Below are 26,731 nucleotides of genomic sequence, written 5' to 3'. Positions count from 1 at the left end.
CCATCCCAACAGTAAAAGGACCCAACACAAACTGAAACTTTCCTCTAGGGGGGTCTTCCTCCTTTCTCTCTGCCAACTTGGGTAGTGAGGTGCCCACCTCCCCTACTCCAAACTTTGCTAGGGCAACACCTAGCTTACCCAAAGAGGTCACCCAACACTTGAGCAACCCCACCATGACCAATAGGGTCAGGGGGCCTACTTTGCTATTGGCCCTGGGGTCTGCCTCCCAGGCCAAGTACAGTGCTGCCTGGAAGGCTAGCACCCAGCAGAGGCTACTGACAGCTGTCAGTACCCAGAACCACACCCTAAGCTCTCCACTGACAGGTGGCTGAGCTGCTTTAGGGGCATCTTTGGGGTCCTGGCACCCCTCTTGCTGTCTAGAGTGGGGGGCTACCACCTCCTGTGGCAGACACCCTCCTTCCACTCTCCCTTCTGTCAGTGCAGGGGCAACACCTTGCATCTGGACAGCTGCCTGACTACTCAGGACTTCCTTGGGGTCAGGTGAGGCCTCACCAGTGCCATCTCTGGGCTCCCCCCTTACTGGGGCAGAAGGCCCTTGGCTCCCTGGAACTCTCTTTAAGAGTGGTCTACCCTTCCTTTTCTTCTTTCCTTTTCTTGGGGACCCCTGTCTCCTAACTGTAGGGACTGACTCCCCAGGACTTTGGGTTGGGGGGCGCCTTGGGCGACCACCCCATCTGTGACCAGACTCACCTCTGGGAGGTCATTGCCCAGGATACAATCTAGGGGAAGGTCAGCACTGACTACCACCCTAAACCAGTCAAGGATACCCTCCCTCTCTAGGGGCACTATGGCTACAGGTTTGGAGGTGACCTCCCCTGTGGCTATCCTGACTTTCTTTGTCTTTCCTGGGACATACATGTCTGGGGTCACTAACCGGTCACTCACTATAGTGTGACTGGCACAGGTGTCCCTCAGGCCAGTGGTAGGGATCCCATTCACTTGAATGTGGTGGAAGTGCCTACTCCCACCCTCAGGGATCACCAGCTTACCATCTGGTCCTGTCTCCCAGCACAATGCTAGGAGGACTTCATCTTCTGAGGAATCCTCCTCTATGGCTACACTGGACAGCCCAATGCTAACCACCTTCTTTGGACAGGCTGCATCTCCTCTGAAGTGACCTGTCTGCTGACAGTCAAAGCAAGCCCTACTGTCCAAGAGCTTTTTTAACCCTGGGTCTCCCTGTCTCTGCTTGTCAGAGTGGGAGTGGGATTTACTCTCCTCCTTCTTAGGGTTCTGGGGTACAGAGGGAGTCTCTGTGGTGGGCTTACCACCTCCCTCCTTAAGTTTTTGGGGACCTGTCCCCCCCTTCTTGGAGTCTCCCCCCTGGGACTTGACAACCACCCTGGTTCTCAACCACTCATCAGCTGCCTCCCCTAGCTCTCTAGGGTTGGTCTGCTTAGAGTCCACTAGATGCTGGCGTAACCTTTCTTGGATACAATTGGTCAAGATGTGCTCTCTCATGATCAGATTGTATAACCCCTCATAAGTATCTACTTTGTTACCAATAATCCAGCCCTCTAGTGCCTTTAGTGAAATGTCCACAAAGTCAACCCAAGACTGGGTACTGACCTTCTGGGTGTCCCTGAACTTCATTCTATATTGCTCTGGGGTCAGACCAAACTTCTTGGCTAAGCACCTCTTCATACTAGGGTATGAATCTGCCTCCTCCCCCCTTAAGGTCAGAAGCCTATCCCTCCCTGAGTTGGGGACCAACTCCCACAAAAGGGAACCCCAGTATTGAGGCCTAACCCTCCTCATTTGGAGTGCCCTCTCAAAGGCCCCTAGCCACTTATCTATGTCATCCCCCTCTACATAAGCAGGAACTACCCCCTTGGGTAATCTGGGGCAAACTCCCCCACCCATGGACACCTCAGCTTCTTTATCGCTGCTTCCATCTCTTTTTTCTTTGTATGCCCACTTTTTCTTTTCTAGGGCCAGCTTCTCTGCTTCCAAAGCTATGTATGCTAGCTGGGCCTCCAGCTCTCTTTCTCTGATGGATGGGTTCTCTCCTCCTGAAAGGACCCCCTTCCCACCACTAGCTTTGGATCTGCCCCTAGTGACTGTGTTTACTGAGGACCGTTCTTCCTCATCCTCACTTAGGGTTAGATGCCTTCCCTCCCCTGAGTGGTTAGAGCTAGCATCCTCCCTTCTTTCTCCCTCCTCTGGAGCTTCTTCTGACTCTACCTCTTGGGCCTCAGCCCATGCTGTCAGGGATGTGATCAGGATTTGCTTCCTGAGATCAGTGGTTGCAGGCAACCCTCTTTCAATACACAACCCCCTAAGCTGGACTACTGTCAGTGTGGGTAGGCTAGCCAGATCAAGCTCCATGGTTCCCTAGTTTTGTGTCAACAAAAACTTTTTTCAAAAATTGGAAACAAGAATTTAGAAAAATTACAAAAATTCAATAATTGAAATTAATCCAAATTAAAAATTAAAAACAATTTTTGCACTAGGACAATTTAAAGGATTTTTAATTTGTTTTACCCAAAACTGTAACGTGATATTGAACACAAGTACAGGATCCCGTCGCTGCTTCCAATTATGTTGGAAAATGGGTTATTGGTAGGGCAGGTAGGTACCTACACCTAGCAACAAGCCACTAACCTCCACATAGGTACAGTTAGGTCTCAGTAAATTAATCCCAGCTCAACCCTTGGTAGCTTGGCAACGAGCGTCAAGGCTTAACTTAGGAGACAAAGTGTAAAGCATTCAAATATCACAAAACAGTAATTAAATAAAACACAGGAAACAGTTTAAAAATCCAAAACCAATTTATAAAAATAGCTTATATTTTTATCTTTAAAATGACACAAAAACGATTAAAATCGGTTCAGGGGAACCAGAGTTATGAATTTTTAAAGTATTATTATTTTCTAGCGCTTAGAAACAAAAAGCGCCAATCGGGTCATCTGGTTGCACCAGGACCGGGGCAAAGTCAAACTTTCAGGCCGACCGCGATGGAGCCCTGCTCGGCTACAAGTCGCGGGAGGCCTCGGTTAAAAAGTTACCTTCTGACTTAGTCTCTTTTTTGATGTTTTTCTTCCCCGGGACGAACCTGCCAGTTGAATCCGACCTCCTGGAGCCCTTGTCCGGATACGCGAAGTCGGTTTCCTCGGTGGTGATTTTTACCTTCGGACTTAGTAGTTTTTTCGAGATGAAAATCCTTCGACCGGGGTAAACCTGGATCTTGATCCGACGTCCGTGGAGCCCTTCTCGGATTCGATGGCTGGGAGGTCCCGGTCAACTTTTTACCTTCGGACTTAGTCTCTTTTTTGGATGTTTTTCTTTACCGGGACGAACCACGAAGTCAGGCCGGGTCGCGGTTGAGGCAAGCCGGCTAGAATTTCCGCGTCGGGTCGGTCACTTTATGGAGCTTTTTTTCAAAAATTCTCCAATCTTTTCCAAACTTCTGGGGCTTCACCCAGATGTTCTTTTAAGGTTCTTTTGGGGTCCACAGCTCACCCCAAGGGTCCAGAAGTTCTGTGATGGTCCTTGGGAAGTGCGGACTTCAACTCCCAGAATGCACCTGGCGCAAACTCCTTTTTGGCCACTGGACAGTGGTCAGCTGGTCACTTTTTCAGGAGTTGGTGCAGGGGACTCTGGATAGCAATTTTTCACCTGTAGCAAACAGGGAGTCCCTCCTTGAACCAGTTGAAGCCAGGCAAAGTCCTTCTTGTGGTGAAGCCCAAGTGTGCAGCTGGTGCAGTCCTTCTGAGTGCAAGGTCCAGGTGCAGGCCAGGGGTCCAGCAGGGCAGTCCTTCTTCTCCTTTAGTTCCTTTCTTGTTGAAATCTGGTAGGGATCTGAGGTGTGGGGTCAGATCTGCCAGTTTTATCCTTGCTCCTGGGTGAAAAGCAGGGGGGTCCTGATCCTCCAATCAGGTACAGGGTCGTCCCCCTGTGATGACCACTTCCTGGGAAGTGTGGCAAAAATCCATCCCAGAAGGCAACAGTCTCCAAAAATCCAACATGGATGAATCTGATTTTTGGAGGTTACATCTGGCTGAGCCCACCCACTGGTGTGGCTAAAAATCATAAACGCACCCCTCTCCTGCCCTCTCCTAATCTAATCAAGGGGGCACCTAATTGTCTGGGGTTGCAGGATGTGGGGGTGTTGTTGGGTGCTGCAAATGTCCTTCTCTGCCTTTGAAGACCAGTTTGGCAGCCCTCCCCCTTCCGTCCTCACCATCTGCTGAGGGGAGATTCTCTCCCCCAAGCACATTCCTTTGTGTGAAGTCAGGCCACTTCACACCTCATCAAGGTAACCTGGCAGAAGCTGCTGCAGGCTGGCCAATCAGAGCACAGCAGCAAAAACAATGCAGAGCTGAAATTGGCAACTTTTTAGGTAAAGTCTAAACTTTTTATCTGAACTAGTTATATTAAATCCAACAACTGGAAGTTGTGGGATTTATTATAACAATCAATTTGATACCAAATTCTTGGTATGTAACATTTAAGGAGACTTTAAAATTTAAAATAAAGTCTGCCCATTCTAGCCTATGAAGGCCATTTACTTCAATGAGGGAAAAACGAATTTGGCTGTTTTTACCTCACCAGGGCTTATAGATCTATTTTTATAAAGTCCCTGCTTATAGTTACATGGCACCCAGCCCTAGGGGCACATAGGGCACACCTTAGGGGTGGCTTATATGTACAAATAAGGTAGTTTAAGACTTTGGAAGTACCTTTAATTCCAAAGTCGAATTTGCATATAACTTTAATTTAAAAGCAGCCAGCAAGGCAGGCTTGCTTTTAAAATGACACTGGGCACCTCAGCAGTGCACCTAGGTGTGCACCACCTATGCTGTGGTCCCTAAACCTACATGCCCTACCATATACTAGGGACCTATAGGTAGGTTAACTTAGCCAATTATAATTAGCCTAATTTGCATATCCATTTTACACAGAGCACAGGCCCTGGGACTGGTTAGCAGTACCCAGGGCACCATCAAAGTCAGGAAAACACCAGCAAAAAGAGGAAAATGGGGGCAAAAAGTTATGGGGCCTCTGCAATCAGCCCTGTTTTCTCACATGTATTAGTTAGATTAATGTATAGTAATAAAATATATAATGATAGTAATGACAAATACTATACGTTAAAAACACATAGAAATTCACTGAAAAAAACAAATGTTACAGGGACATAATAGTTAGGAAATAGAATAAAAAAAACATATACAAATTCACTTAGAAAACCAAAGGTTACAGGGACATTATAGTTAGGTTCATATTGTAAATGTACAAAACATTGAAATTCACCAGTTATTGTTAGACTTTTCTCAAGTAACTATAACTCGTGTCGTAAGGTAACTATAACTCGCACCCTCAACATACACTGCTAATTACACCACAAATTATGGCACTCCTAACATGTTTGATAACATCATTGATAATATCAATGTAATATCTGCAGTAAAATTGTGGATGACAAAACTGGGCATGGTGGGGGTACGAGTTATAGTTACCTTAGGACGTGAGTTATACTTACTTGAAATAACTCTATGAACGGGGATGGAGATTCTTACAGCATTGTCTTCCTTGAGGATTTCAAAGCCCTAAATCTGAAGTAAAAGGGTTCATGCCTGCACAAAATAGTACAGTGAGATTATACCACCCATTGGCTTCGCTCAATTATTGCCAGGAACCCATAGAGGAAATGTTGGCTAGCCAAAATCAAAGGGCCATTGTGAGAAAAAGGGCTGATTTCAGAGGTCTCCCTAATGTTTTGCCCCCATTTTTCATCTTTTGCTGCTGATTTCCATCAATGCTGCTGATTTCCTGACTCTGATGGTGCCCTGGGTACTACTAACCAGTCCCAGGGCCTGTGCTCTGTATATAATAAGTATGCAAATTAGGCTAATTATAACTGCCTATGTCAACCTCTCTATAACTCCCTAGTATATGGTAGGGCATGCAGGTTTAGGGACCCCAGCACAGGTAGTGCACCCATAGGTGCACTGCTGTGGTGACCAGGGTCATTTTAAAGGCAGGCCTGCCTTGCTGGCTCCTTTTCAAATAAAGTTGAATGCAAATTTGACTTTGGAATTAAAAGTACTTCCAATGTCTTAAACTAGCTTATTTTTAAATATGTCACCCCTAAGGTGTGCCCTCTGTGCCCCTAGGGTTGAGTGCCGTGTTTCTATAAGCAGGGACCTTATGAAAATAGTTTTATAAGCCCTGGTGAGGTAAAACAGTCACACTATTTTTTCCCTCACTGTAGTGAATGGCCTCCATAGGCGACAAAGCCCCCTTAAGTGTCAGATACCTCGAGTTTGGTATCAAATTAATTGTTATAATAAATCCCACAGCTTACAATTGTAGGATTGTAACTAGTTCAGGTAAAGAGTTTTAAACTCTACCATACATGTTGATAGTGCCCTTCTCTGATTGGCCAGCCTCTGGCAGCCTGGCCAGGCTGCCTTGATGAGGTGTGAAGTGGCCTGGACTGGACACAAAGGATGTGCCTGGGGGAGGAGAACTACCTCAGCAGATGGGGAAGCAAGAAAGGGGAGGGCTGCCAAACTGGTCTTCAAAGGCAGGGAAGGACATTTGGAGCAACCCAGCATCTCCCTCTCATTCTGCAACCCGAGACAATTAGATTAGGAGAGGGCAGGAGAGGGCAGGAGAGGGTGTGTTTAGGATTTTGAGCCACACCAGTGGGTGGGCTCACCCAGATGTAACCACCAAAAATCTGTTTCAGCCATGATGGATTTTTTAAAGAATGTTGCTCCCTGGGATTGATTTTTGCCACACTTCCCAGGAAGTGGGCATCACAGGGGAAAGGATCCTGCATCTGATTAGAGAACCAGGACCACCCTGTCTTTTTACCTAGGAGCAAGGACAAATATGGCAGAGCTGCACCCACACCTCAGATTCCTACCAAATCCCTACAAGGAAGAACATCAGTAGAAGAAGTACTCCCCTGCTGGACCTCTGACCTGAACCTGTACACTGAACTCTGAAGGACTGCACCAGCTGCACACTTGGGCTCCTCCACAAGAAGGACTTTGCCTGGCTTCATCTGGTTCAAGAAGGGTCTCTCTGTTTGCTACAGGTAAAGGATTGCTAACCAGAGTCTCCTGCCTCAGATCCTGAGGAAACTGACCAGCTGACCACTGTCCACTGGCCATTTATGAGTTTGAGCCAGGTGCATTCTTGGAGTTGTAGTCCGCACCCTCAAGGAGAAACTGAAAGCTTCTGGAACCTTGGGGTGAGCTGGGGACTCCAAAAGAGCATTAAAAGGCCTTCTGGAAGGCCTTCTGGAAGTTTGGAGAAGATTGGGAAACTTTTGGGAAAAAAGCTCCATAAAGGGGGACAGATCTGCCACGGCAGCTCTAGCCGGCTTGCCTCAACCTTGACCTGGCCTGACTTGCAGGTTCGTCCCACTGAGAAAATCTCAGAAAAAGTGAATACATCCGAACGTTGAAAGTTGACTGAGACCTCCCACACAGTGTATCCCTAGAGGCCTCCAGGGACGTCGGATCAAGATTCAGGTTTTCCTTGGTCGAAGGATTTTCATCACGAAAAATCAAACATAGAAATCTTCACTGAGGGCTCCCACGATGAGTATCTGAGGAAAGGCTCCAGGAGGTCAGATTGAACTGGGGACTTCGTCCCTCTGAAGAAAATCTTCGAGAATATGACTAAGTCCTAAGCTAAACTTTTAAACGAGGCCTCCCGCTTGCTGGAGCCGAGCCAGGCTCCATCGCGGTCGAGCCTTAAACTTTGACTCTGCTCTGGTTGAGGTGCGACCATTTTAAAGATAAACATATAAGCTATGTATATAAATTGGTGTTGGATTTTTATTGTGTTTTGTGTTTTACTTATTTACTGATTTGTAATTTCGAAGTGCTTTACACATTTGTCTCCTAAATTCTGCCTTGTTGCTCGTTGCCAAGCTACCAAGGGTTGAGCTGGGTTTAATTTATTGAGACCTAACTGGACCTAAGTGGAGGTTAGTGGCCTATTGCTAAGTGTACATACTTACCTGCCCTTAGCAATAATCCACTTTCAAACAGCTATGTTTTAAACAAGGTGACAATGGCACAGATGCAAACTCATGTGGCTTTCAGGGTTCAGAAGTAAAGAAATGCTAAATACTATATTTAGAAAGGAATTGGAATTTGACTATGTAAAAATGAATTAAGTGTTTCTTTTTTAGATTAGCCCTACCTTTACAAGTTGTTGTACGATTACCTAATGAGAATTCAATTGCCAGCAGATTTCAAGCCTGTCCGAGGAATAGGGGATACTTAGAGCACCTCATTTTACAGTGGGTATGTTGTTTATCAGGTGAGATAAAAACCATCTACTCTGAGCTTTTGGGGAATAAAATGAGCATTTTGGTGATTAATGCACAGTATACATCATACCCTTTTCCCTTGTTAAATTCTTATAGGTATGACCTGCCATATTCTAATAGAAGCTGAGGTATTTACTGCACCCTATAATAACTGGGTGTAGTAAATACCTCCAACTTCACAATTCCCACCACTGCACAAACAAGGGAACAATTTCCTGTGCTTTAACACATGGAGAACTCCGCCCTGACTATGCAGTCTCCCTATGGTAAAATATACAGAAAAGTACAAAAGTGTATTAATGCTAATGTAAATATATTTTATACATGTATTTTAAATTTAAAACTAAAGAAACATAATGCTGCAGCACTAATAACTGCATTTTAAAATACATCTTTAACTAAATTAAAAACAATACATTATGTATTAATGATTATTACAACTGATTTTAGAAGTATTTCAAACTAATTTAATTATATGAAATAAAATGTGTTATTACATTAATTTTAAATTGGGAATAAGGTTATTAATTATTTTCTGATTTAAAAAATCTACTACTTTTATATATTTTGTTAAACAAAGAATTAGAATTATTTCTATCTTTAATTATTTTAAATAATTTAATTTACCATTACTTTCTATTGCATTTTGCAGTACCAGTGGTTGTTCATTTGTGTTGCTGGGCTTACTTCGTCTCTGAACTGGATTCATTTATCACTGTTCTGTGTTATTTTTGTCTGTAGTAACTTTAGAAGTGCAGTATGTCAATACCAAGAGCCTGATTATGAGTTTGGTGATCTCTCTGGCAGCGATCCCAAGTACTCAGTGGACTCGGCAGTCTTTCACCCGCCACATTTAGATGTCACCTGGGGAAAAGCAGCTGTCAGAGGGCACCTGTGGTCCAGTGGTGGTGTTTCTGACGGCGGGGGATGCAGGCGGGATGCGGTCAGCAATTCAAAAAATCTTTTTCATGTGTCAATGCATGTGTGCACATTTTGACTAAATAAGCATAAAATGTACACATATGCATGACATATGTGAAAAAAATACCTTGTATGAGTACTTTTCCATTACTGGAGTCCGGACCATATGTGCCCAGTCAAGTCATTGGGAGAAAAGTGTGAAATGTACTTACCTGAATTTCGGCCCCAAAAGGTTGTTTTTTTCAGGGTCAAGTCGCTGCTGTGAAGGGGGGCCCGGGACAGAGGGGTCCACATCGGAGACGGAAGGGAAAAGAAGGAAATCGGTTAATTTGCACCCCATTCCTTCAATTAGACACGTGGTCTCCCCATCACAGTCAGCTCAATGGAAAGGCACTTTGTAATCCGAACAGCGGGAACCTTGTCTTTACTGCCCTCTGACAGCTGCCTTTCCGCATCCTGGCGTTGAAGTGGTCGACGAATTGCTGGTGGAGTCAGTGGGACTCCAGTAGTCTCTCATTCAGCAACCTGCCAATATCATAATTCAGCAGGCAGATCGTCAAGTTGGCGGCCGGTAAATCCAGTGATGTTTTGACGGTGGTACCCTATCCGCCAAACTTGTAATCAGGCCCTTACTCTTTTTGAGGGTGATCATACGTCTCTCTTTAAAATCCCTCCCTAACCTTCCCTTAGTCCCTCCTTACCTCTCTCTATTCCCCTCCACTTTAATTATTTCCCATTTTCCAGCCACCTCGCAATAGCGCATTTTCTGTCCATCCCCCCTGTGCCTCCCACATTTTCAAATAAAACGTATACTTATATGCGGAACGCTGCACTTGGATCGTAGCATTTCACACTGAGAATAGATAAGAGAGGCAGAGGCATAAGCTCCACATTTAGGGGGTCATTCTGACTCCCGCCGGGCGCGGTCACCGCGCGCCCTGCGGGAGCCGCCAAAATACCGTACCGCGGTCGGAAGACCGCGGCGGGTATTTTGAGTTTTCCCCTGGGCTGGCGGGCGGCCTTCAAAAGGCCACCTGCCAGCCCAGGGGAAAACGACCTTCCCACCATGAAGCCGGCTCGTAATCGAGCCAGCGGAGTGGGAAGGTGCGACGGGTGCTACTGCACCCGTCGCGTATTTCACTGTCTGCTATGCAGACAGTGAAATACAAGCGGGGCCCTCTTACGGGGGCCCCTGCAGTGCCCATGCCATTGGCATGGGCACTGCAGGGACCCCCAGGGGCCCGCGACACCCCCTACCGCCACAGGATGGCGGTAGGGGGTGTCAGAATCCCCAAGGCGGCGCAGCATGCTGCGCCGCCTTGGAGGATTCTGACGGGCAGCGGAAAACCGGCGGGAGACCGCCGGTTTTCCTGCACTGACCGCGGCCAAAGCGCCGCGGTCAGAATGCCCTAAGGGGCACCGCCAGGCTGTTGGCGGTGCTCCCGTGGTCGGTGGCCCTGGCGGCCACCGGCCGCCAGGGTCAGAATGACCCCCTTAGTTTTGTGAATAGCATTTTGTATTAAATGTTGCACCACAAAATGCACTTTGTGATTTTGTCCAAAGGAAGTTGTGTTGAAAGTATGTTGGAGGACGTGGTTAAGACTCTACTAATGTATCATGCTTAATGATCTCAGGTTGGATCTAATACAGTTTGTTGCACTAGTTCAGTGACTTAATAGTGATTATTATTTTCCACCATTACTTTTATTCCTAATGCCATGGAAATCTATATTTGGCAAAATGTTAAAATAATGGATCCAATGTGAAATATGTTTTTTGGGGGGTTCATATCCTTACCTGAATTTCAAATCCAAATGCTTCATTATCCTGTTTGGCCAAAACCAGGATTCGCCTACAAAGACAAATAAAAAGTTCACACATTAAAATAGCAGTGCCTGGACTTGACAAAGATACCTGGTGTATGGGTGTACATATGAATGCAAAGGCCCATATTCATGGGTGGCACAATTAATTGCGATATGTGTGAATATTCCCACTAATATCTAAAAAACAATTTGTGTGATAAATATCACACTTATATTTTTGAGACATTTTCCCCTTGGTTAATTTTGGCAGGTAAAACATGCTAAAACATACTTGGGTTGGCGGGGGAAGGGTTTCATTATGGAAATGCCTACTAAATAACAGTGTATTTGTTGATGAGTGGTAAGTATCAAAATTGTGGTAATCATCCAAATCCACATTATATTCAAGAGTTTGGGCAATACTTGTAATTGGGAGTTATTTATACTTATTCTGATTCCTGTGGTGTTGAAATATAATGGGTCCTCTAAATATTTCATCCTTTTCCGGGCCAACCACTATCGGAGCCCAGGGTTTTTAAATTATAGACATGTATACAGGAGCACAGAAGTGTAAAAGAGTGAGAGAAAAGAAGCACTTTACGGTTTAATGGAATTTCAACAAAATGCAACAAAGCCTACTCTTTAAAAATAAATGCCACCTCATTGTATTTGATGGTGTGAAGGGCCACTTGTGATGTACTGCACTTAGATGCTCACTGCAAGCCAAGATAATTATGATAGAGTAAATAACCAGCTAAACCTGCCCTGCTCTCCATTGAATCTAAACAACAGAAACACACTTTGCTGAAAATAGGGTCACGATATTTTTACTGAAGTGTTCTGATAATCTGCATGAATTACCATAAACATTCTTCTTGCTCCCAACACACCTCAAAGCAAGTTGATATTTATATCTCGTCACCTGAAAATGTTGCGTAGGACTCTATCGTTCAAGATATGATTTAACTTAAAAATGAAATTCAGAAACCATCTTGAAAATATTTTGAAACGTTTCCAAACTGAATGTGTGCAGACAAACTGTGTTTTCCGTGTTTTATTGTTATCCTTGCAGATACAATACTAAGAACAACAGCCACATCCCTAAGTAAATATTAGGGATTTTGGCACCATGAACAACTTTAAAAGAGCTATATGAGCCTCCTGTGGGACTAACGGAATGGGATACTATCCTGTGTCAGATAACATCTAAATCTGATGATAAACCACCCTGAATTAGGACGTAATGGTTTCATCATTTCCCACATATGTGTACATTAATTCTTTCTGCTCCTAAATTCGCTCCTGGCTCAACCGCCCCTACATCTAGCACTTATATCTTGTATTAAGGCTGATCAAAATAGTTGTAGGTTACAGCTGGTACTAATAATGCAATGCAGATCTGTGTGTCAAATGCACACGTTGCATGGTATATTATGTTTATTGCTCTTTTTTTTGGATATTATTGTTTCCATGACTTCTAAATGTGCATTGGATGTACCACTTTTTGTTCTCTTTAGAAGCTAACAATACATTTTAAACAATCTATATATGCTACTTAACTGAATCTATATGTGGAACAATGGCATAACGAAAATAGAGAGGAAAATTGCAACCTGTGGCAGCAAAGTACACTACTAAACCTCAAAGAATATAGCTAAAATCTAGTTAAGCTTTGTAAGACTAGTTATTAGCCTATCCCACAAAAAGATCAATATGACAAAGGTTGCATTTTCCATACATGGAAAAACCAACATTATCAATAGAGTAAGGGATTAACAGACAACGGACAAATACAATACAGACATCCAGGTCGACTCACAGAACACATTTAGAATAAAGGTAACAGTTAGCAGAACTGAAAATCCAGTGACAGAGCTATTCTCCTAAAATCCATGAAGGTTTTTAGACCTACTTGCAAAGACTTCCAGATTCTCTCAGACAACTATTGTTCAAAATGATTTCTAAAGGAGCCCAGATCTGAGTAGGTTTAGTCTTTAGACAGATTTTTTTCAAATGTTCTACATTAAACAAATATTATTCCACAATACTGAATGATTCATTGATCAGACCTCTTTCCAAATAGAAGTAATGACTAGATGTCAGTAATGGTTAAGGTGTTTTCAGCTGAACTATCCTTTTAGTTGTACATGCAACGCCCATTAAATATTATTAGCTCCAATGTCAACAGCAATGAGGTACCACGAATTCAAGTGCTTTTTAGGTCTGAAAATTAAACATAATTTGTTTATGAGATTCCTCAAGGTGAAACATATCATCAAGGGATTCACCTAGAGTTAAAATGCCCAATTAAAAAAAAAACTGGCCAATCCACAAAAGCATATATGATTACGGGTTGTAGTACTAAAGGTTTACTTTTTATGTACTCTTACATGCCTTTGTTTCTCGGCCCAAAACGTCTAATTTCCTAGCAATGAAAGTGCAAAAAGGCACAGCCCTTTTTTTCTGTGCTTTAATTGTATTGTAAATATTGACCGAAGATTCCCATTTTATTTCAATTTCAGAATTTTGGGTGGCCAATTCACAAAGGCATGTAATAGTGGGTACCGGAGTAATACTGGAGTACTGCTTGACAAACTTCAAAAAGCCCTCGTAAATATGCCCCAAAATGTTTTACTCTTGTGAGTTTACTGCAACAATTGAAGATTTCCTGGACTGCTTATGTCCGTACGTAATTGTTAGAAATTGGGTCTTTGATTGGCAGTCAAGTTACTCCCTATCCAAGCGAGGACCCTCACTCTAGTCAGGGCAAGTCACACACAATCCAAATTATCCTGTGCCCACCCTCTGGTAGCTTGGCACTGAGCATTCAGACTTAACTTACAAAGTAATGTGTAAAGTATTTCTGCAATAAATCATGCAATAACACAGTGTCCCATGAAAAAATCCACCACACAGGTTTAGAAAAATAAAATGTAGATTAACGTCACAACGATCAAGATTTCATAAATATAAGTTGAGATATCACTTTTGTAATGATAGAGTCTTTAATTCTTAAAAAGCAATAAGTGTCTCTTGCAAACACAAAGTACCTGATTGGCGTCTAAATTATCCGCACAGGACCGCAGGGGAGGAGATGCGTAGAAAATGGGGAGATGTGCATCGGTTTCTCCAGGCGCACACAGACGATGCATCAATGTTTTTCCATTGCAGGCTTGGATTCTCGTTGGGTTGCGGGGTATTTGGACACCCCAGGGATGATGCAGAGAAATCCTGAGCATGCAGCACGAAGTCACAGGAGCTATGCTGAGCTGGTGGGCAATGCGTGGAAATTTCTGTTGCGAGGAGTGTGCTGTATCGATTCCTCTTGCAGGACATCAGGCTGCATCGTTCCAGCTCATCAATGCGTTGATCCGGTGGGCCGTACGTCAATGTTCCAGTCGCAGTGCTGCTGCTGCGTGGATCTCCATTCGGGGAGCCGGCCTGCATCATTGCAGTTCGGCGATGCAGTGATTTTCTCACCCCAGGGCAGGCTGTGCATCGATTCTGGAAGGTTGTACGTCAATTTTCGCGGCACAAGGAGTTCTTTGCAGAGATGAAGTCTTTTTGGCCCTGAGACTTCAGAAAACAGGAGGCAAGCTCAATCCAAGCCTTTAGAGAGCACTTCTCAGCAGAGCCAGAGGGCAGCAGGGCAACAGCAAGGCAGCAGTCCTTTACAGAAAGCAGTCAGGTGAGTCATTTGGGCAGCCAGGCAGGTTCTCTTGGCAGGTTGCAGGTTCTGGTTCAGAGTTTCTTTCCCAGGAGGCATCTTGTCAAGAAGTGTCTGAGTTGGTAGGGTCAGAGACCCGGTTTAAATATCCAAATGTGGGTTTGAAGTTGAGGAGACTTCAAAGAGTGGCTTAGAAGCACACAAGGTCCCCTTTCATTTCTATCCTGTCTGCCAGGCTCGCTGGAGGGGGTTTTGCAGTCCATTGTGTGAGGGCAGGCCACTATCCTTTGACATGTGAGTGTCAGGTCCTCCACCCTCCCAGCCCAGGAAGACCCATTCATTATGCAGAAGTGTGCAGGTGTGACTGAGCATCCTGTGTTTGGGGATGTCTGAGTGAAATGCACAAGGGAGCTGTCAACTAGCCTAGCCAGACGTGAATTGTGAGGCACAGAAGGATTTAAGTGCAGATAAATGCTCAGTTTCTAAAAGTGGCATTCCTAAAATATTAATATTAAATTCAACCTCATCAATCAGCAGGATTGTGTATTACCATTTTGGCCATACTAAACATGACCTTGTTACTCCTATTAGATCAGAATCTACCACCCAAACAGTATATGGGGGTAGCCCTAATGCTAGCCCATAAAAGGAGCAGGCCTCACAGCAGTGTTAAATGAATTCAGGAGTTTTACCCTACCAGGACATATAAACTACACAGGTACATGTCCTGCCTTTTCTCTACATAGCACCCTGCCCTATGTACTGCCAAGTCGAACTGGCAGTGAAACTGCACACACAGGTCTTTCAATGGCAGGCCTGAGACATGGTTAATGGGCTAATTATGTGGGTGGCACAATCAGTGCTGCAGGCCCACTAGTAGCATTTAATTTACAGGCCCGGGCACATGTAGTGCACTTTACTAAGGACTTATAAGTAATTTAAATAGGCCAATTGGGTATGAGCCAATGTCACCATGTTTTAAGGGAGAGAACATATGCACTTTATCACTGGTCCTAAAATCAGCAAAAACAATGTAAAAAAGTGGTGGGAGGCAGGCAAAAAGTTAGGGGTGACCACCCAAAGGCTGTCAGGTCTAACAGCAATGATTCATCTTCAACATAACAGATAAACATTTGTATGTTTAGAAAAAACGCATTAGCACTTCTGTTCATATAGAACATATTTGTATCATAAATAAATCCTTTCCCTATACCATGTCCACCAATTTTTGAGATGTTCTTTCTTCTGTTCTTGAATGAATGTAATAATGTATTATACAAATGTGCTATACAAATCTACTTTGCAAGGCATCCACACCTGAGAATGCCACCTCTCTGTAATTTTATCTTGTCTAATCCATTTGTAAGCATTGTGAATTCGAACCGTGACAATATACACATTAATCAAATTATTTGTGCATGTAATTACAATTTAGATGCCGCAATCTCTCCGTGAACAAGTGTGTAAACACTAATATATCCATCAAGAATGATTTATCAAAAAGAAGAGAGACTATATCGCATTTTCAGAAGGTTATACCTTTGAGTTCTGGTCCATATGGTATTTCAGGAGCCAGGGATGGAGTTGATTACAACGTCTTCCCATTAAAGTTTATGTTTAACCCTGGATAAGTATCTATCTTTTACTATATGAATGCTGATAGATTTGTGAAGTGCTGTCAGCATTTAATAATTTCATTGAGATGCCATAGCTGAAATTAATGAATAGCAATCAAGATCAATTTCAATACCTGATATTTCTAATTACCAGGTTCATCTATGATCATAAAATAAAATTTAGCCGTCATGGTCTTAGATCTTTCACCTGTTAACAGAAAATAACACATGAGGTATGTAACATTTTCGAATATTTACATAGGGAAAATCAGTGTAGGTATCTTGAGTGGTTATAATAAATCTGGTTCACAGTCATCTTAATAGTTTCACAGCTACCCCAACAAGTCAAATTTATCCTCAATGAAGCTTAAGACTGGTTCTATTAAATCTATCTCAGGACTGAAAATGATCACATACATGTATGTGATCCATCTCAACTCTAAGTTGATACAAGTTTATTATTAATATATACTCTATACTCAAAACTTAGTTATGAGGATGTGAATAGAATGCAAAAACTGCATTAGTAAAATGAAACACTTGCTATATCAATTAAGCTCTTTGTAAGTACCATTCAAATGAATTCAATAGTCATCCTCCTCATTCCATTTGTAACCGTACATTTAAAGTCCAAAATGATATCCCATGGGAGCCTGTAGTCCTCCCAACTATACATCATCACAGTAGCATGGAAAGTGCTCGCCTTTCATCTTATGAACCCATTTTCTAATTGAGCAAGTCCTATTTGAGACTATGCAGGCCTTCAGGGAACTTACAATGAGTATTGTCAACCCAGATGTCTAATAAACTACTGGTGTCTGAAACACATCTTAAACCCAACTCCGCTAGTGCTTTTCTCATGAAAGGCTATTTAGATGATTGACCTGCTGTATGACAATGTTATTTTAGATGGCTGTGTACTTTCTTCTTTTTCATCATGTGTTTAACCCCTTAGCTGCTGGGCCTTTTCCACCTCCACTGCTGAGCCCTTTTTTGGTTATTTAGGGTAGTTTGTACTTAGGCCTTCGTTACTTTTTGTCCACGTAAGCTATCAATGCCAAATTGGCGTCCTTTTTTCCCAACATCCCAGGGTTTCTAAAGGTACCCAGAGTTTGTGGGTTCTTCTAGAGGAGACCAAGAAATTAGCCAAAATACAGCAAAAATTTAGTTTTTTTCAGAAAAATGGGCAAAAGGGCTGTGGAAGAAAGCATGTAGTTTTTTCCCTGAAAATGGCATCAACAAAGGATTTGCTGTGCTAAATTCACCAACTTCCCAGTTGTCAGGAACAGACAGACTTGCATCAGATCACCAGAGTTTTCAACACAATTTTGGCATTTTAATGGGACATACCCCATTTTTACTATTTTTGTGCTTTTAGGGCCAGATGTAGCAAACCATTTGAGAGTCGCAAACGTGTGTTTGCTATGCAGAAATGCATTTTGCGAGTTGGAACCGACTCGCAAAATGCATTTCAGAGTCGCAAATAGGAAGGGGTGTTCCCTTCCTATTTGCGAGTCGCAGTGGTATGCAACTCCATTTGCGATTGCGTACGCGGTCGCAAATGGAGCCGCAGTTACCATCCACTTGAAGTGGATGGTAACCCACTCGCAAACGGGAAGGGGTCCCCATGGGACCAATTCCCCTTTGTGAATGGACCCCAAATTATTTTTTCAGAGCAGGTAGTGGTCCAAGGGACCACTACCTGCCCTGAAAAAAATCAGAAACAAAAGGTTTTTTTTTTTTTTCTAAGTGCAGCTGGTTTTCCTTTAAGGAAAACGGGCTACACTTGGAAAAAAAAAACTGCTTTATTTAAAAGCAGTCACGGACATGGAGGTCTGCTGACTACAGCAGGCCTCCATACCCGTGAATGCCCATAGTCACTATGGGGCCGCAATTTGCGACCCACCTCACTAATATTAATGAGGTGGGTCTTGGCGACCCCATAGCGACTCGCAGACGGTGTCTGAGACACCGTTCTGCATAGCAAATTGCGACTTGCAATTTGCGAGTCACACGGACTCGCAAATTGCAAGTCGCAATTTGCTATCTTGCTACATCTGGCCCTTAGTCTCTTTCCAGTTAGTGACAGAAATGGGTGTGAAACCAATGCTGCTTCCAAGACAGCCAAACATTTGTGAATAGTAGACAAAATTTCGAACTCAGCAAGGGGTCATTTGTGTAGATCCTAGAAGGTTTTCATACAGAAAATAACAGCTGACATAAAACAATATTGAAATTTAGGTAAAAAACAGCCATTTCTATCCACGGTTTCTTCTATAACTTTTTCCAACTACGGCAGATTTTTTAAAGCAATTTATCATTGCATCTGCTGGACTCTTCTGTTTGCGGGAAATATATGGCTTGTAGGTTCATCAAAACGCTAGGTACGCAGAGCCAATAAATGAGCTATACTTTGCAATGTGTTTTCTTTGTATACCGGGTATACAGAAAATCATTTGGTGAAATATAAAGATTTAAAAATAGGTGTCAAGGAAACCTTTGTATTTCCAAAATGGGAACAAGATAAGGTGTTGAGGAGCAGTGGTTATTTACACATCTCTAAATTCCAGGGCCCCCAGGCTAGCATGTGAATTACAGGGCATTTCATAAATAGACTTCTTTTTTACACACTGCCTTACATTTGGAAGGACAAAATGTAGAGAAAGACAAGGGGTAATAATGCTTATTCTTCTATTCTGTGTTCCCTCAAGTCTCCCAATATTAATGGTACCTCACTTGTGTGGGTAGACCTAATGTGTTTTTAGCTGTGGATTTTGGCCTCTAGGTCAGCCGGCACCTAGGGAAATCTACCAAATCTGTGTATTTTTGAAAACTAGTCACCGAGGGGAAGCCAGGACGGGGTGACATTTGGGGCTCTCACCAGGTTCTGTTACCCAGAATCCTTTACAAACCTCAGATTCTGGCAAAAAACACCTTTCCTCCGATTTCAGTGCTGCAAAGTTCTGGAATCTGAGAGGAGCCACAAACTTCCTTCCACCCAGCATTCCCCGAAGTCTGCCTCTAAAAAAGGTACCTCACTTGTGTGGGTAGGCCTACTGCCCGTTTCAGGAAATGCCCCAAAACACATCGTGAACACATCACATTTTCCAAAAGAAAACTGACCTGTTTTTGCAAAGTAACGAACTGTGGATTTTGGCCTCTAGCTCAGCCGGCACCTAGGGAAATTTAGCAAACCTGGACATTTCTGAAAACTAGACACCTAGAGGACTCCAGGATGGGGTGATGTTTGGGACTCTCACCACATTCTGTTAACCAGAATCCTTTGCAAACCTACAAATGTGGCAAAAAAAATATCCTCACATTTCGGTGATAGAAAGTTCTGGAATCTGAGAGGAGCCACAAATGTCCTTCTACCCAGCATTCCCCAAAGTCTGCCGATAAAAATGGTACCTCACTTGTGTGGGTAGACCTAGTGCCCATGTCAGAAATGAATCACACAATGGTCAATGTTACTCCTTACATGAGGGCAACTGTTGACCCTGTAGTAATCCATTCCTGACGCAGGCACTAGGAACCGGCACTCAAGTGGGGTAGCATTTTTATCAGGACAGGTGGGGAAACACTGGGTGGTAGGAATTTTGTGGATCCCAGCATATTCCTGTAGTTTGTGTGACAGAAATGCAAGAACAAATGTAGTTTTTATTCAACATTTCACCTTTGCAGGGTATTGTGGGTAAGAAAACTTTGGGGAATCCACTCAAGTCACACCTCTGTGGACTCCCCCAAGTATGTAGTTTCCAGAAATGTCTGGGTTTGGTAGGTTTTCCTATATGGCCGCCGAGCCCCGGACCACAAACGCAGGTACCTGCCTTACAAAATCAGGTTGTTTTGTGATAGGTAATTTGTGATAGATAATTTTGATGTCTCCACAATACGATATGGGTGGTGGAATTTGGGACTGAACTAAACTGAGAAGCTCCCACGAGAGCACTCTCTCTGTGCTTGTCACCACATGTACCTGCCCTCTGGGACGGGCTAACCCACTATTGTCCCGCTGCACAGGCTGTGCTTGCGAAGGGACAGCAGGACTGTCTTCATCACCTACCTCAGAATCACTGGAAGAGGAATTGTCCGAAAAATCACTCCCTGAGTCTGCGTTATTGCCCTATCTCTTAGATTGTGCATTAGCATCTGCTGTCTCAGTCTCTGATCCTACGTCAGAGCTGTCCTCTATAACCCGAGTTAGAGCTTGAGCAGCAGCCATCCAACCAGACGCCATCTATGCTACTGGCTAAACTGTCACTCTAAAACACTAGCCTACATAGACAGTCATAAAATTGCTGGTGGGTGTGTGTGTGAGATGCGTGCAACAGTAAAAGTCGGTCACTTTACCTCTGCTTCTTCCCTCAATCAGCACGTTCTCTCAAGACACTCAATAAAACAAAAAAGACTCACTATTACTTCACCTTGTCACATACCAATCGTCACAGTCTTAAGCGCCACTGACGTCCAGACCAACATTCATTATTGGTGCTCCCACTCCCATGACCTCCTCCTCGGATTCCATCACTAACACCCAGCAAAAGTGCCCTTTATCTCTCCATAGCCCCCCTCGCATGTACATTTCATTTGTATTATAGAGCAGGAAATGGCTGGCTTTATTAATCCTCTCAGCTATTTACATAAAATACAGATGTGATCTTTGCAGTAGGCATATAAACCTTCTGCGCTACTTTATGGCATCAAAACTGCCACTAGACAAAAGTCAGATCCCTTTCTAGCAGAAACATAATCACAAGAGTTCCTTGACTTTTTTATTGCTGCCTAAAAGCTACAGTTAAAACGCATCAGTTGAAGTATGTGCATTGCTTTGAAGATGCAAGCTGCATCTGGTGGCGAATATATATATATAAAAAGAGATCACTTTTATATGTGGGTGCGCTTTTCCTGGAGGCCTATCACAGCCCCCAGACAAACCACACACCATTGACAAAAGTGATATATATATATATATGTATATATATATATAGAGAGAGAGAGAGAGAGAGAGAAATAGATAGATAGATAGATAGATAGATAGATAGATAGATAGATAGATAGATAGATAGATAGATATGTTTGCATACATATATACATATCTATATTTATATATCTATCTATAGATATATAAATATATATCCATACAATATATATCCATACATATCTATATATATAGACATATCTACATATAAATAAATAGACATATCTATATATAGATATGTCTTAATATAGATCTATATTTTTTTAATAGCTGTATGGTTTTCCTGGGGGCAATAGTGGCCCCCAAGAAAACCATACAACTATTCAAAAAAGACATAGCCCCCACAGGGGGCGCCCTGCCCACGGGTGAACCCCCTGTCAATTTCATCAAAAAAAAAAAATGCACTTTTTAACCCCTTAATTTAAAAAATATATATATGCCCCGGGGGAATGAGGGGAAGGTGTTTCCTTTCAGGAAGGCCTCGTTTGAAAGGGGAGAATCTCCCCTTTCAACAAAGCCTTCCCGAATGTAACAAGCTGATGTTACAAAGGGCCAGGTGGGGGGGAGGGGTGGGGGGAGACACTGAAGCTCTTCTGTGTCTCCCAGGGGTTTTATAAATAAAAACAATCCTCCGGTGCAACCCACCAGAGAATTTTTTTTAACCCCCTCCCTGGTATCGGCCACTGGTCATGGCCCGCACCAGGGAGGTAGTGGACTGCCCGACGCCCACACCAAAAGGGTTAATGCATGTTTCATCCCTAGAGATTATTTTAATTGACGTAGATAAAGACCTTCAGCAATGTAACAATAGTCCTTTGCCCTAACAAACACCAGTTTCCTATTGCTATAAAATAATACAACTTCCAACCTCTTTAAGAACCACATGGGGAAAATACCACAGGAGGAAACAGATGCTACAGTGTGGAAATTAACACGCTAATCATTAAATTGAGGAGGGAAGTGGCAAAGTTGTCTAGTATTGCCGTTTTAAGCAACAGCTACTACCAGCCATTTAAAATCATTACCTTTGGTAATATGGATTGCTCTCAGTTTGAAGAAAATAAAAATAATTCAAGATATGTATTGAATGTGATTGAATGAGAAAGCGGGACACACACACACACAGATGGGCTTCTAGAATAACGTTACCAATTATAAAATACAGTGCATGTGATGTAAATAATTTACAATATGGAACAAAAGAACAGAAAATGAAGAAAAGAAAAAACAAAAAGGAAACAAAGAAAAATGCCAGATTTATCAGACTGTCCCATTACCACTAGTGCGCGGCACTTGGAAAACAATTCTTGTAAATGCCAATAGACTGACGACACCCACTGCAGGAGGGAGATACCTAGTGGGCTGTGAGAGTTTTTTTTTGAGAGATCTCATGAACTGTGGATCCCCCAAGGGACCATTGAAGCCAAAGTGCATCAAGCTCCGTTTTAACTTGGGCCCCAGTTACAAGTGTGGATCAGGCACCAGGTTTCTTGTCTGCCAGGGAAACCTCAGAAACTGGCTTGTAGGTTCCTTGAGTCCTAGGGCTCCCCCCGTTGTCAAAGTGAGCTCTTGTGCTTCTTTCTACCCTACTCCTACATCTGACCTCACCATGCAGGAGTTTGAAGGGTGAGGCAGGAGGATATAAGAATGCTGACGCCCCTGCTGGCATTGATGAAGAAGTTCCATGTGGGAGGGGACCGACCTGGAACATGAGGGCTTTGGGGATCCCTTGTGGTCCACTTCTCTGAGGTTGCAGGTGCCCCAGAAGAGGGCAGGGCACTTGAGTGAAATACTGGTGAGAAAACCTCACAAATAAAAATGTGCTGCCCATGGTCACATAAGGCTGTTCAAAGGCAGCATTGAGGGCCTGGAAGAGTGCCCCAGTGGTCTCTGGGCTGGCATAAACATTTGCTTGTTGTGGTATTCCAGAAGCAACAGCACACAAGAAGGGTGTTTCTTTGGGTACCTGGGGATACCACGAAAGGGAAAAAGGGATAGGTGACTACATAAATGCTCTACATTTCTACAAATGTCTACACCATACATTTCCTGAGTGCACTGAAAGAATGACCCTAGGAGACTTTAGTTTGTTATTTTACGACAGGCATATTCACAATAAGAATACAAATCAGAAATTATTTATGTTACCATTTGAAATGTTTTTCTATTGTTGAAATGTTTCATTGAGTCTGGGTGGGTTTATGTTCTACTAATTAATTATACAGTGGCACCGCTGACAAAACCAATAGGCCTGACTTTTTATTTATGTATTCTACTTCCTGTGTTAAGCACATACAGAATACTGAGGTTCAAACAGTTATGGCTTGCTGGGTCACAAACTCTTATCCTTGCCTCTGTCATAGCAGTCTAGGTTACATTTAAGGGGTATTTCACCTATGTGATCTTTCATTGTTGTGCACCCCACTTTCACCTGTGAGACCCTTTAGAGCCAGTGGCATTCCCATTTGCCACAGGTACATCCTTGTAATTTTGTGTGAAGTGTTTTGCTTTGTGTGTTGTAAAGTATTTGTTCATTTGTTGATTTCGAAAGTAAAAAGGTCAAATTAGGCAGCAAATTATTAAATTATATTTTTTACATTGTTGAGATCTGAATCCCTACCCATTGCCCCTCCCTTGAGTAAACCTGTGACTACTCTGCCTCGCTATCCTGAGGGTCAAGTGCTAAAATAGCTACTGATTTCCTCTTTGGAGATCTGTAATAAAGGGGCCCCAGGACACCATAAGTGAAAGCTGCCAGCTGTTAGAATTGGAACGCACCCAGTATCTTCAGACTGCCCTGGCACACTAAGATAATAATTTCTCACACATTGGCTACACAGTAAAACAATATGAAATAATCAGATAGAGGGCTTTTCCACTTCTGGCTATACAATACAAGTTATGAATGCAGGTGAGTGTTTGGTATTGGTGTTGTAGAATGGAAACTCTAATCAGGATCACTTCTAATCTGTCCTGAAATTTGGCTGTGATGCATGCAAATATTCCACAGCTATGTAAACAACTAAAAATAGAGAAACCATGTAACCCATGACTCAGGTTGGATGATAAGATAATGAAATAGGCAATAATGTAATATTGGGAGTAAAGATGTATATTTTGCCATGCTCGCTCCTAAATGCCCATGGACCAAGGGGTAAGTCCAGAAATTTTCCATGAACCTTACAGCAAAATATTAGAGGTTGGCCTAGGGAGATAAAGGGAGGACATTTCTAATGCTGTTATGCTTCAAAACTCATTTCTTGGGAAAATAGTTGGTGTTTATTGCAAATCTTTTTGGGGTGCTCATTCATGAGAGCATGTTTATTTGTATGTAACAGGGTTACTTTAGGGTTTGTTCCTCATGAATGTCCTATGCCAGAGTACTTACATGTAAAACATAAATGACAGGAGTCACCCCACAGAAGAAAATGCAACCCCACCAAACCTCTGAAGGTGATTTTTCATAATTAAAAGCTTGCATTTAGATTGACATTAACACATGGAGGTGCAAAATATAATTACTGTGTGTTGCTCACATTTAGATTGATTATAGCTAATACGGACCTTCATTTTAAAATGGCTAAGGTGTGGTTGCCATTGTGGTTTATGTCACCTGTCTTTGTTTATTTCAGCAGGCGCTGACCCCATATCTACAATGCAAATGTGTCCTTGTTTGTGTTCTCATGTAAAATGATTTGTTTTGCGTGATACAGGTAGAATATACTAATGAGTTTTTTCAAAGAACTTAGGCCCTCATTACAACATTGGTGGTAAAAGCCGCTTACCGCCGTGCAGAAGACCGCCAAAACACCGCCGCAGAATTCCACCACAGCTATTATGACCCACATCTCGGAATCCGCCAAAATTCAGAAACCCATACAAGTCCGCCACACCAAAGGTCAGTGATAAACTGGTGATAACAAAACCTCCACCATCATGCCAACAGAAATACACCCACACTATCATGACACACGAATCCACGCGGCGGTCTTTCAACCGCGGTATTCCATTGGCGGTACACACCGCTGCGCTCAAAATACACACACTTCTACAAAACATCCCCACATTGGACGATTCAAAATACACACACTTGAGACACATACACACACCACTCCCACACACCCATTAAAATATAAAACACACACCCACATCACCCACAAACCCCCGCAACAAAAAATACAGAAAGAAGGCCAGAGAGAGACACCATCAGCAAGTACAAAAGCATCCACAGGCACATAACACCATCACCCACACAACTTCCACGCACTTCACACACACACACCACTACATATCACCACACTTATCACGACACACTCCACCCGACACATCACCTACACCACCCCATGGCACGGCAAAGACACCCCAGGTTCTCGGAGGAGGAGCTCAGGGTCATGGTGGAGGAAATCGTCCGGGTAGAGCCACAGCTATTCAGATCACAGGTGCAGCACACCTCAATTGCAAGGAAGATGGAGCTATGGTGAAGAATAGTGGACAGGGTCAACGCAGTGGGACAACACCCAAGAAATCGGGAGGACATCAGGAAAAGGTGGAACGACCTACGGGGGAAGGTGTGTTCCGTGGTCTCAAGACACCACCTGGCGGTTCAGCGGACTGGCGGCGGACCCCCACCTCCTCCCCCACAACTAACAACATGGGAGGAGCAGGTCTTGGCGATTCTGCATCCTGAGGGCCTCGCAGGAGTAGCTGGAGGAATGGACTCTGGTCAGTCAAAGCTTTATTATTACATCCTCCACCCTACCTGCATGCTATCACATACCCCCACCCTCGCCCTCACCCCATCACACCAACTCCGCACAAATGTACCAATATCACAAACCACCCATCCCAACACCAAGCCCTGCATGCAACAACAAAGCATGGACACCCATCACCGAAGCATGCACACTGCACATAGCCATACACCCACCTAAACCATCATCACACAAGCTCCCACACAGGAATGACAGCACTGGGGTACACGGTCACCCACCCATTGCACACCATGGCACACACAGATGCAATAATCAAGCCTTTCCACCCATGCAGGACCCCTACCCAACGTCACCAGACAGGAGGGTCCAGACATGTCCACTCCACCCACAGAAGAGGCCCACAGTGATGACAGCAGCTCTGTCCAACTGGATCTAGATGACCAGCCCGGACAATCGGGGACCTCGGGACAGTCGGTTCCCCTCACACAGGCACAGGCCACCACAGACCTTCCCCCCTTTGGAAACACCGGAATAGCACCCACCCAGCGGGCCCATACCTCCGTCCCCAGGGCACGTCAATCAGCTGTGTGTCCACCATTACAGGGAACCCAGGATAACCCACCACCCCAACAACAACAAGGACCTGGGGGCAGTGGCAGTGGGCACACGGTCCAGGGGACGGAGGCCCAGGAACACAGAGGAACTGGGA

The 26,731-nt window shown here is 43.6% G+C and overlaps 1 protein-coding gene across 1 annotated transcript in view; it reads right to left on the bottom strand.

Annotated features, from left to right (window-relative positions):
• The window catches only part of CYTIP (cytohesin 1 interacting protein), a 153,517-nt gene that overhangs the window by 51,176 nt on the left and 75,610 nt on the right, over positions 1–26,731 (bottom strand). The window contains exon 3 of the mRNA XM_069221537.1: positions 11,039–11,093. Coding sequence (XP_069077638.1) covers positions 11,039–11,093 — 55 coding nt within the window. The remainder of the gene's footprint in view (positions 1–11,038; positions 11,094–26,731) is intronic.

Source organism: Pleurodeles waltl, chromosome 3_1 (assembly GCF_031143425.1).
Source record: "Pleurodeles waltl isolate 20211129_DDA chromosome 3_1, aPleWal1.hap1.20221129, whole genome shotgun sequence".
NCBI lineage: Eukaryota > Metazoa > Chordata > Amphibia > Caudata > Salamandridae > Pleurodeles > Pleurodeles waltl.
Note: the sequence above shows the minus strand (reverse complement) of the source record. Positions and strands in the feature narration are given on the sequence as shown.